At 44.1% G+C, this 12,775-nt stretch overlaps 3 protein-coding genes across 3 annotated transcripts; all 3 read right to left on the bottom strand.

The window, feature by feature from the left end:
• Window positions 1–2,577: 2,577 nt before the first annotated feature.
• Window positions 2,578–3,558, bottom strand: LOC308099645 (RNA ligase 1-like; the record flags this gene model as incomplete). The annotated part of the gene is made up of 1 exon (XM_080448381.1): window positions 2,578–3,558. One exon carries the CDS (start codon window positions 3,556–3,558, stop codon window positions 2,578–2,580), a length of 981 nt encoding a protein of 326 aa, XP_080304507.1.
• Window positions 3,559–6,670: 3,112 nt separating this feature from the next.
• On the bottom strand, window positions 6,671–7,462 carry LOC308099644 (holocytochrome c-type synthase-like; the record flags this gene model as incomplete). Its single annotated transcript, XM_080448380.1, has 1 exon — window positions 6,671–7,462. The coding sequence occupies one exon, from the start codon at window positions 7,460–7,462 to the stop codon at window positions 6,671–6,673; it is 792 nt and encodes a 263-aa protein (XP_080304506.1).
• A 1,397-nt stretch (window positions 7,463–8,859) lies between these two features.
• LOC308099643 (serine/threonine-protein kinase RIO3-like) lies at window positions 8,860–10,620 on the bottom strand (the record flags this gene model as incomplete). The annotated part of the gene is made up of 1 exon (XM_080448379.1): window positions 8,860–10,620. One exon carries the CDS (start codon window positions 10,618–10,620, stop codon window positions 8,860–8,862), a length of 1,761 nt encoding a protein of 586 aa, XP_080304505.1.
• Window positions 10,621–12,775: the final 2,155 nt, after the last annotated feature.

The following is a 12,775-nucleotide window of genomic DNA, read 5'->3' as shown; positions in this document are numbered from 1 at the left end:
TTCAAATAGCCAAAGTATAAAATAGATATGGGTATATTAACAAATTTTCTCTGACAAGGACAGAGCCCTGTCACATGGATGTCAGGCCCGGTCACACGGCCTGTCTGACATCCCTGTGACAGGGCTGGTAACCTGACTGGACCGGTAAGGGACCTGGAAATTGGATATGGGGCACTGGCCCAAAATGGTTGAGAAACACTAAACTAGGCCAATGCCAGTTGGAAACGATACCCTTTGGGAATGCATGCCCCTCCGATTATGTAAGTAAGTAAGTACATTTTATTTATATAGCACTTCTCACAGAGAGGACTCACAAAGTGCTTTACATACAATAGGAATGAAAACACAGCATGATGCATTCAAATTATTAAAATTATGGCTGCAGCATTTTTGAGGCAGGTGAAAAGGGAATTGTATTAGTCCAGGCGTGAGGAGACAAAAGCATGAATAATCCTTTCTAACTCAGGGTGAGACAATCGACTTGAGCTTAGCAATGTTCCTGAGGTGGAAAAAAACATGTTATGTTATGCAATACCCTGTGTCCCAAAATGCCCATATGGAGATATCTCTGTCTGTCTGTGTATATTTTATGCCCATATATGGAGATCCGTGATGTCATCAATATGACATATTCAAGGATCTCCATATACAGAGATCAATTGCCGCACGGCGGTTCTGGACAACTGTCGATCTGACCGACTTCCCACTCTGAGCATCACTCGCCGCTCAGATTCCCAGTGATATACGTTCTGTTTTTGAAGTCGATCGACCGGGAGGGAGAGAGAGAGAGAGAGAGAGAGAGAGAGAGAGAGAGAGAGAGAGAGAGAGAGAGAGAGAGAGAGAGAGAGAGAGAGAGAGAGAGAGAGAGAGAGAGAGAGAGAGAGAGAGAGAGAGAGAGAGAGAGAGAGAGAGAACCCACACGCACAGAGATTTCATGCATTTACTGTGTAGATATAGGCCCATAGATGTAAGGATTTGAATGGAGAAAATGCTAGCAAATGCTAGCAAAACAATGCCCACTGCTTTGAAATTCAATCCCGAGACCGTCCCAATATGAAGGACTGCTCTAAAAAGTCTTTGCAGTCTTCTGTCTTCACATACGTCATGTCCTAGTATGACCTAGTAGGCTATGATCATTTTTCAGAAGATCGGTGGTTGTTGCAATTACCTGCACTACTAAACCCACAAAATGTAACAATGTGTGCGTTCCTTAATGCAATTATGGTGAAAGCTGTGTTGTTTTACCCGGTGAAGGAATGGCGGATTCGGCCATGCCCTTATTATTATTATTATTATTATTATTATTATTATTATTATTATTATTATTATTGTCTCCGCCGGAGGCGGAGTGTATGTTTTCGCTTCGTCCCGCCGTGTGTTCACCTCCCTCCTAGCCAAGCTAACATTGGTCAAGCTCCACGTGACACGTGTCAATATGTTGACACCAATGCCTTTGATTGGCTAGAGGGACGCATGACGAAATAAAATCCTATAAATAGGTGTGTCACTTCAAAAAGCCATTTATGTTTTTGAAGTGAGGTAAGACAGGATCAATCAGTCTTGATTGGAACAGTACCTTCCAGTACAAATCACCCGTCCGTGCGTGTGTGTGTGTCCCTCTGAGAACACCTAACATTGGTCAAGCAAAGGCGCAGAAGGCCAAAGCTAAGAAAGCATACTCATCTACAACAGTAACACAGAAGAGGACTATAGAGTTGAATTGATCCCACAACAAGGCCGAAGTCTTAATACTGTAACAATTGGCCACCTTGATCAAATACATTATGTAGCACTAGAGAAAACTGACATAGATCAAACACACCAATCAACTGCTGAAACTGTTCAAGACAATGAAGATGAAGAAGACAGACAAGCATTTGAACAAACCAGTCAATTACGACGACTCCCATATGACACATTGCTTCAAGAAGAACATTTTTTAGATGCCATTTTTCAGTCGCCCCTGCAGAACACCAAAAACCACGCGCATTCTACCAAGACGACCCGTTCTACCAAGACGACCCGTGCTATTAAAATAGCACGGGTCTGCTGGCGGAGACTTGTGCTCCGAGGAGCACATTTTCTAGTTATTATTATTAGTAGTAGTAGTAGTAGTAGTAGTAGTAGTAGTAGTAGTAGTAGTAGTAGTAGTAGTAGTAGTAGTAGTAGTAGTAGTATCATTATTATCATTATAATAATTATAATAATTATTATTATTATTATTTAAACTTTGATGTCACCAGACCTATCAGTTGGGGGAGACCTCTGATTTGTCTGGCTACACAAGACTATATTTGTCAAATATCAAATTTGAAATTGCAAACCGTAGCCATAAGCCATTACAGCGCAGCTTGGAGGGGGCTTTAAGCGAATGGAGTTTTCCTTCCAAACATCTGACTGTATTTGGGTCAAAGACGTTTTCTAGTTATTTCTGGGTCAAAAGAAAGGTATGAGTTGAGTTATTTGTATTGATTATCATTTTGTATTATTTATTTATATGTATTTATATTTAAGTTTTTCTGTTGGATGGCCTCCGGAAAACAAATTTGCAGGTCTCATTATTGACCCATTTCTTAGTCAAACCTGGATGTCCTGCAGCCGACTGAAACGCTGTCCATTCAGCCTGGAGAAGGCAGTCAACATGTCCATTCTGCCCTTGCTGCTGCCTTGCTGCTGATATGGTATTTGTTCACTGTTAACGTTAATGACCACAGGCCTGCTGCCGAGGTATGTGTCCCCATCCGGCCATTTCAGACTCATGTGTTGTTGATGAACCTTGAACATAGTGCCATCGTGACAGTGCCACACAATGCCCTCCACACGTCCCTCTGGGCTGTCCTTGAACCAGGAATGCAACTGCTGGAAGTCCAGAGGCGGAGGGTTTCTCACACGCACAGTTCCATGAGCCACCAGGAGGTGGATGGACGTCCCCAATTTATAGGGGTTCTTGTTGAGCTTGACTCCAATCAGCTCCAGTGTCTGTCCCAGCAGATCAGCCAGTGGAACCATAGCGATTTCCATCAGCTCTTCTTTGTTCTCAGAGCTGGGCCTCAGAACGATGGCTGCACCAGCGTTATAGTTCACCACAGAGGAATGCCAGGGGTACAGCTTGTTGCCTTTCTCTACTGGAACCCAACCTAGGATGTGTCCATGTTTATCGGGCCAAGGGTGTCCGTTGGGATGTTTGTCTTCACCATGAGCGGGAATCCATGTCTTCGGCACTGTCTTAAAGTCCTTTTCAAAGTTCCATGTGAAGCCTTTACAGCAACCACCGTGAGATTCTTTATACTCATTGAGCCTCTTCTCTCCTTCACGCTTTCTGTCTAGCCGTGCCCAGAGGTAAGGCTGACCTTTATACTCTGCAACATAACAGCAGGTGCCATCCAGTTTTTCTGTGGCAAGCGCACTATGAATATGAGATTCCAATGCTACGGGATTCACATTTCTAGTTGCGACAACCTGAAATGGCTGGCCTTCGTGTTTGCTGGACTGTTCCTCTTTCACTTCCCTTTGGAAAACACCCTTCATTTTCTGCTGGACTGAACCAAGACGAGGCATTTTGATATCATTTGTTTTGTATTTAAATTGAAAAGGGCCACTGTTAATCAGTGACAAGTATGTTAAATTGAGCTTGTTGTAGTTGGAATTTGTTTATCTCTTTTGTCATATAAAATATTACTCAAAGGGAACTGGATGTCCGAGTCTATGACACGCCGCAGTGGTGGCCGGTAAGAACTTAATCTTAAAACTCAACCCTGATGATTAAGAATGGATCTGAAGATCCCTGTATAACGCAGAGATATCTGGTTAGGCCAAATATCCTAACTCGTAGGGAAGGTGATGGAGTCTCTCCGGTCAGGGTACCCAAAGATTGAAGGCGAATATAGTCTTGAGAAGTAGTGTCTTAAGTCAAAGAGTGGAGTGAATACACTGACAGTCACCCTTTATATAGTGCTTGGCTGGATGCTTGTGGCATTGATTTCACTGATGTCACGATGGGTCAGCCGTATCCGTATTTGGAGTTTTACATTAGCATGATGTCAGCAATGGATGTCTCTGCCGGCTCCATATATGGAGCTCTAGATCAACCACGCCCAAATATGGAGTTTGTGATGTCAGACTTAGATAGGTTAGTTAGATATGTCGGATAGCCCCATATATGGAGTGCCAATATTCAGTGGGTAACTATGGCAACCGAAATACCCATTTGACGTGAGGGTGAGTGAAAGCCTTGGTAAAGAGATATTTGGGTTGTAAGGCCAAATATCCTGACTCGAACGGAAGTTTCCGGAGTCTCTCCTGGCGAAATCTGGTCAAGGAACTTGAAGGTTGAATGCGAATATAGCCTTGAGAAGTCGTTTTTGGAGATAGGCAAAGAGTGGATAAAATACGGCTTGCATCTGAACTCAGGGTGTGATGGCCTCTTTCTAGGTTATAGCCAAAGGTCTGAATTTCCTTTAATGGGCATTTAATGAGATCTGATCTGAGAACACACACAACACATAGCCTACTGGCAACTCTTGCTAGGTTATAGCCAAAGGTCTGAATTTCCTTTAATGGGCATTTAATGAGATCTGATCTGAGAACACACACAACACATACTAGCAACAGTGTTGTGTGTGTTGTCAGATCAGATCTCTTTTATGATCTCCTCCAGTAATCTTTATTACTGGAGGTTTGGGCTGCTACCAGTGGTGGAAAGTAACTAAGTACATTTACTCAATACTGTACTTAAGTAATTTTTGGGGGTATTTTTGGGCGGTGAAACCGCCCCTATAAGTGAGGTTTGGATATTTGTACAATTTCGTACAATTTTATTTGTACAATTTGTACAATGCACCGTGATTGGCCAATCACAGTCTATTCAGGACTGTGATTGGCCAGTGTCACATGACACATGTGCATAGCCCTATATAAAGCCGCTTTTCCATCACAGCTTAAGCACGACACTGTCCAGTACAGTCCAGAACCGCACCGCACCGCTTCAAAATGTCTTGCGTTTCCATTGCACAAAAGTCCCCACTCGCAAAATCCCCACCCTCCCCTCCCCTCCCGAAGGAAATCAACGCCCCTTTCTTTAACACACCAACTTAGCCTCAGGCTACAGGGTTAGCCTAAATGCTAGCGTGCTTCCTCAGAGCTAGTTTGGCTCTTAAGTTATTATTTGGCCATGTTCACCCTGACTTTAATCTTCGCTATTGTTGGGAAGACCTGTGTGGTGTCTAAACACGTTGCCATCACTTATATAAAAAACATTATTAGCGTGTATCGTCGCACATTCATTGTTGCCAGGTTTAGCAGAAAAAAATAAGCAATCAGGTCTATGAAAACAATCCCAAAAGAAGCGACTATCTACGGCTATTTGAAAATAGCAATCTACAAACTCACAACGCATAGCGATGCGACGCATTGTGAGTGTGTGCATCTGCTATTAAAAAAATATATATACATATAATGTTGACAAATACATATTAATTTGGGGGTCCTTGAAAATGTTTAAGAACCACTGGTTTCAACAACATATGGAAACAAGCCCCAAATAATCAACTACATTTAAGAAACAAGCAGTGGTGGAAAAAGTACTCAAATGTTTTACTTAAGTAAAAGTATCAATACTGCAATGTAGAAGCACTCTACAAGTGAAAGTCTGGAATTACTTGAGTAAAAGTACAAAAACTATTGGTATCAAAATGTACTTAAGGTACCAAAAGTAAGTACTAAAATGTTTGAAAATAGCAGATCTACAATGATGCGATGCGTTGTGAGCTTGTAGATCGGATATTTTCAAATAGCCTAGGTATAAAATAGGGCTTAAGTGGTTAATGTTTTATAATGTAATCATTTATATCTGAAAAGTAACTAGTACAGTAACTAGTAACTGATACGTTTTCAGATAATTGTAGTGGAGTAAAAGTACTACCAATATTTACAAGCAACTTTACAGAAAAATAAGCCCAATGTCGCTTATAATAAGTGGACATGGCAACACTGCTACCGTAGTGTTTACATTTTACAGAGACCTGAGTGGACAGACACAGCTGTGAGCCGACCAATCAGTAGCAGCAGCGTTATACGTCACAGCTTTAGCCCCGCTTAGCCCAGCTCAGACCTACCCAAGACTGGGTACTTTTTAGGCACCAGTTTAGTACCACTTACACACCACTCTACCCACTTCATTGTAGTGGAAACCGTCGCTGTGGTGGGCGGTGTGGGGTGGGGCTAGGTAAGTCCATGTATATGGAAAGCCGCCTTAAGAAACCATAACTTTCAAGTTATGGTTTCTTCCATCATAAAGAGTGTTTCAATAAATGTATTTATTTTTTGTACATGATTTGTTGACTCCATTCAGTATTGTGATTAGCTAGCAAGACACCGCCCACTGCACACAGGGTGTGATTTTTTACTTTACTGGAGTATTTCCAGTTTTCAATACTTTTACTTCTACTCCACTATACATCTCAGAGGCAAGTGTTGTACTTTTACTGCACTAGAATTATTTGAAAACTTTAGTTACTAGTTACTTTGCAGATATAAATCATTATATTATAGATCATACATTAACCACTTCAGCCCTATTTTATACCTAGGCTATTTGAAAATAGACGATCAACAAGCTCACAACGTGTCGCGATGCGACGCGCAGTTTAAACCCCTGGGGTACGTAGCCTTGTTAGGAGGACCAGCGCCACCGGGCCACCTTCATGCGGTCCCAGACCGCCCCCAGGGAGTCTAAAGCCGGACGGACGTCCAGGATGGCGAAGTTGTACGCGTCCTTGTTGATCTCTCCATCGTAGAAGTCGATGACGTAGCGCACCTCCTTCCCGCAGCGGTCCACGACCCAGTCGTGGCGGTCAAATGGCAGCTCGTACCCCATCCGGTGACGAAGGCGTGCCCTGGGGGAATACTGTCGGGCTTTACCCTCAAACCGTTTGAGAGAGGGACCGCATGGGCACTCACGTGTGTGGAGAGCCTCCCACTTGAGGATCTCCTGCCAGGCCTGCTCGTTGTTCTGGTTGTGTATCTTAATGATGTTGGTCATGTCTTCAGGACTCAGGTCATCGTCACGCCAGTGCCAGCCCTTCCGGAGCATGGCGTTCCAGAAGATCTGTTCGGAGGGGTAGACCCAGTTCTTGTCGGTACCGTACCGGGGTATGGTGGACTCTTGCCGGTTGGCGGCCAGAGGGAAAGGCTGGTCTGGAGCTGGCACCTGGTTAGGAGGAGGCATCATGTTTGTCGGGTCGATCTTCACACCAGCTGGACAGTCCACAAACTCATAGGCCCTGTCCTGATGGGCCGGACCTGCTGGTGACGCCGCTTGGTGCATGGGACATTCTGACGGAGGAGATCCGTTGACAGGCTGCGGCAGGTGGTCCTGGTGCGTGGGACAGCCCTGGGGTGGGCCGTTCATCACTTCTTCAGTCTTCAACGTTGGAGCAGCAGGGGTCGACAGTGAGGCTCCCATCCTTCCACAGTCCTCTGGATAATGTATCCTCCTGATATTCTGTCAGATTGTTTCCAATGTCTCTGCTGCTTTTTCACTACCGTCTCTCTCTTTGTTTTTCCTCTTTTCTCTGTCTCTCTCCTCTTCTCAACTTCTCTGTCTCTCTCCCTACTTCTGCTCCACTTTTCTTCTACTTCAATACTTCATAACTTCTCTCTCCTCTAACTGATTAGAGCTCTAATCAATCTGATGTCACACATACAACAGTGCGTGTGACTGTGACTCACGCATGACGTCATGCAGACATAACCATATACGTATAGAGGCCGGCCGGTGGCCTGTCGCTATATATGACTCACTATATAAGACATAATCCCATCACATGCCCATATATGGGCATATAAAGTTGACATCAAGTATCTCCATATATGGGCATATTGGACGGATCGACGGTGCGACATACTGTAGGTGTGACCGCGTAGCGACCCGAACTCTAGACCCGACAGTGTGGAATAAAGGCAGCCTCAGTGGATAGCTTTAAAGCACAGCTCAAGACCTATTTCTTCACTCTAGCTTTTAGTTGATTTTTAAATCTCTGTGTTGTTATTCATGTCATTATTCATGACATTATTCACTGTTTTGCCTGATTCACTGCCTTTTTGCTATTATTCTAATGTTGTTTTATGTTTTTGTTTTTGTTTTTTTCTTTATTGTTAAATTATTTGTACTTTTTTTTCTGTAATTGCATTCTTGCTCTGTAAAGCACTTTGAGCTGCATTTGAAAGGTGCTATACAAATAAAGTATATTATTATTATTATTATTAGATGTGAGGGAAGCGTAGCGACCCAAACCTCTAGTATATTAAAATCGACCTGTCACTATGACTCAGCCATAGAGTTCACTATGATTCTTCTACTTTAGAGTTCACACTGCGGCTATACCTAAATATGCCGTGTGCGATAACAGGTCCAAACAAACAATAAGACCAAAACGTGGAAAATCTAATAATTTTTTTTTGTTGCTCTTGTAACATATTTCACAGGTTCTGGATTTGTTTCCATACAATACGGCTCAGTTTCAGGTAAGGTTCTCGAAGCCTAATTTGTACTAACCTTTCCCAGAACCAACTCAAAACGTGTACTTCAAAAATAGCTAAACTAGATCTACAAGCTCACAACGCAAGGTGTTGTGAGCTTGTAGATCCTCTACCTTTTATACCATACCATCTCCCCCTTCAGGGGTCGATCTGGTTATAAGGGAAACGTGGACAAAAAAAGATAGGTCACAGAACATCATAGGTTCTGGAAAGTTTCAGGTTACGGAAGGTTCTGGGTTTCCCTTCAAAGTCGAAAGGAGCCATTTGTTGTGGCGTTCCTCTTTCAACATGGTGGCCAGCGTTTGTCATCGCTGTGGTGCTCTAAAGGAGGAGAGCTTCTTCATCATCATCTTCCTCATCATCTTCCTCGTCATTCATAGCGAACCGGTGAGCTTTTCTTTCATTCACCTGGACATGGTCTTCGCTTATCTTCCCCATAGATACAATCTGGGTTATGAACTCAGCTTGGTCATCGCCTTCAGTGACGGTGAATTCCAATCCCGTTACGGCGTTAAACAGATTGTACTCGCTCATCGCCTCTTCCACACCTCGCTTCTGGAAGAACGAGGAGACGTTGCGACAATCTCTGAAGAGGAATTCCAGAGCGTGAGGGTGAGTTGGTTCCACAGACTGACTCACGTCGATCAGCCACACCTTGTCATCGTGCCAGAGCATGTTGTACTCACTGAGGTCAGCGTGGACCAAGTTACACCGCTGATATAACAACTGCATCATATGTAGGACCTGGTCGTAGGCGGCCTTCATGTCTTTTGGTGTCAACGTGGCATCTTTGAGTTTGGGAGCTGGCACGTGATCGTGGCCGATGAACGACATGATCAGGATGTGGGTCTTCAACGACACGACCTCAGGACACAAAATACCCGCCTTCCTCATTCTGGTCAGGTTGTGCATCTCTTTCTCTGCCCAGAGTTTGATGACCTTCCTGGGGTTGAATTTGCTGTAGTGCTTTTTGAAGCGGTAATCATCTTTGATGTACATTTCTCTGTTCTTAAACTCATTTAGAGTCGTCTTGAAGACCTTCAACACCACTTCGTCCGGGACGCTCTGGCCCTCCGGGCTCCCGCCGTTAGCATGGAATACGACAGACTCTTTCCCAGTGCTGATGCAGCCGTTGATGCGATCCAGGACGCCACTGCTCACCAGCTTAAACATCATCAGACGCGTGCGAGGGTCTACAGCTTGTTCGGCAGTGGAGAACTCCTTCTTCTCGTGCAGACGTGCGCCGCGTTTCTGCTCTCTGCTACAGTGCTGCTTCAGAGAGTTATACACCCGATTGGACAGCTTCAGATCCATGTCCAACTCGTCGCCTACGTGAACACGCGGTGCAAAGTTGTCCATGCGGGCTGTGTTCTTACGTCCACTAATGACCTCATCGTGTTTAGTTGTGATGTTCTTTCCTTTTCCTATGTAACCCCTTCTGGACATGACCGGAGGTTTAGGTACTCTTCTGTAGGGATCGTCCTCCTCCTGCAAGTCGTCCTCGTCCTTTGAACTCTCGCTGTTTTCCTCGTACGGATGGACCTTAAGATGGTTCACATAGGAGATGGACAGCTTGCTGTCTTTGTTCAACTTATTTTCCTGCGTACGCAGCTGAGTATCGAACTCGCGGTCGAACTGCATCTGCAGCATCTGAGACAACACAAGGTCACTGGTGGTGTCTGTTTCTGCGCTGGAATCAGACAGTGTGTTTAGGTTGTGGTTGTCACCCTCCAGGTCCTTGAATTTCCTCTCCCCCTGATGCAGCGAGGTATCAGACTCCTCGTGGTCAAACTCGCGGTCAAACTTAACCGGTGTGTTCTTGTCCTCCGTACGCAGCTGAGCTTCGAACTCGCTGTCGAACTGCATCTGCAGCTTCTGAGCCAACATGAGGTCACTGGTGGTGTCTGTTTCTGCACTGGACTCGGAGAGTGTGTTTAGGTTGTGGTTGTCTGCCTCCAGGTCCTTTAACTTCCTCTCCTCCTGATGCAGCGGAGTATGAGACTCCTCGAGGTCAAACTTAGCCGGTGTGTTTAAGTCGTGGTGGTTCTCATCGTCCAGTTGTTTGGCTAGCTGTTCGCTCATTACATCAGCGAGAGAGCAGCTTGAGGTCTGGACAGGACGCCCCCTCCATGGGCCCCGGGGTATGTTGGTAATGAGTGATACCGGATCCATGTTTGTGAACCAAACAACAAGCTGACACAGCGATAAGTACAAGCAATTGATCTAATACGTACTTGTTCAAAAACAAACTCTGTAAAGTGTTAAAGACAGTAAAGGGTTCTAATGTGCCCGCAACTATCCTGAACGGTACAGAAGAAGTAACTGGTTCCACCCGGGCAATGCTGGGTACTATTATAGCCAGACACACAGTACTGATGTCATAGTACTGACATCATGCAGTACATGCCTGATGCCATAGGCTGTCAAGTCTATGACATCAGGCATCTGTTGCATGATGTCAGATTAAATCTGGCATGGAGGACTCCATGTTTGGGCATGGCTGACCTGGAAAACACATGGTACTGGAATGGGGCTTCGGAAATTATTTGAAATGTGACGCCGCTCCCTTTTCGGTAGAAAGCGGCTGTTCCCCGTACTTTATTTCAGCCAATCAGAAGAAGGTATGGCCGGCCGGTCCTTGGCACAACTCTGTCGTAGCACTATAAACATCACCAACGGTATTGTTGCTCAAAGTCACTCAACTGGGGTCCAAATGGACCCTTAATAGTCAGCCTTGCCGAGCTTTTAGGCTGTTGCTCCTGTTTCTGTAGCGTGAGGCCCAAATGGACCCTTACCAGTCTGTAACTATGAGAGTGTACAAATGGAATCAAATGGACCCTTGCCAGAAGCAGAATAACCTTTATTGTCAGGTTTACAAGTGTAAAGAAGTGGATCCGTGGCCAAATACATTAATTTGGGGGTCTTTGACATGGAAAATGTTTGAAGACCACTGTCATAGATGTCATGCATGGGCACATGAAGTCTGAGATCCACACTGGAGCCATGCCATTTTATAATTATTATTATTATTTTTTGTACTAGAGGTTTGGGCCGCTATGCAGCCCTCACATCTACGCGGCCCGCACACAATATACGTCACACCGCCGATCCGACCGATATGTCATATTGTCGGGGGCTTTGTCAGAGTACCCGTTGTGCCTGACTGTCTGAGTCCCTTTTATGCCCATATATGGAGATCTCTGTATCTGTCAGTCCTTGTCCCTTTAATGCCCATATATGGAGAGCTCTGTATCTGTCTGTCCTTGTCCCTTTTATGCCCATATATGGAGAACCCTGATGTCATTAGTATATGTGCATACCCTGTATATTGGCATGCCCATCTATGGGCACACTAGTTGGATCGGCGGTTCTGGACAAACGCATATCCAAACGACCTTGAGTCTTTGCCGATTGGCACGCTGAGTTTGTTGTCGGTTGGTCCCATATATGCACACGACCATATATGGGCATAGCGGTCGGATCTGTGGCTCTGGACAACCGGATCTCCATAAATGCCTATAAATGGGCGTATCTGATTTGTTTATGGTTATGGTGACATGCCTATATATGGGGTTTGTTTATGGTTGGGTCAAAGACGAGGCGTGCAAATGTGTTGTCCGGAGGCCATCCAAAAGAAACTGAAAAACATAAATATTTATTAATATAATATTAAATAACTCAACTCATACTCCTCTTTAGACCCAGAAATATTTGTACTGCAAACTATTAATTTTGAATGACAAACTAAAAATATTAATGACAAAAGTATCTTTAAAATGTTGAAATCCATCCTAAAAAATAAGTGAACACCCATGGCATAATTGTGCTGTTTACAGCAACATATAAATCAATGGATAATATATTGTACCCAGAAAATATGTATAAAACTTGAATCACATTTTGTCCGGATTTTGTGCTTCATCAATGTCATTCAGCGCAACAGGTAAAAAAAAAGCCATCTTAAAGCGTGTCATAACAAAGAGGACCTACTGAAATGTCTCTGTCAATGCACTGAGGTGACTAAATCTCCCTGTAATATTTGATAATTTCACCCTTTATAATCTCTAGTAATCTTTGGAACAAAAACATAATGTCATTCAGTGCAACGCAGAAACATACTTTTAATGTTATTACTCGTGATGCGACGCATTGTGAGCTTGTAGATCTGCTATTTTCTAAAGATTTGTATACATCTGAAAACTTGTGAAATGTGACATTCTGCATAATGACTACTTTC

Source organism: Gymnoscopelus braueri (assembly GCF_963280865.1).
Source record: "Gymnoscopelus braueri genome assembly, chromosome: 13".
Lineage (NCBI taxonomy): Eukaryota > Metazoa > Chordata > Actinopteri > Myctophiformes > Myctophidae > Gymnoscopelus > Gymnoscopelus braueri.
Note: the sequence above shows the minus strand (reverse complement) of the source record. Positions and strands in the feature narration are given on the sequence as shown.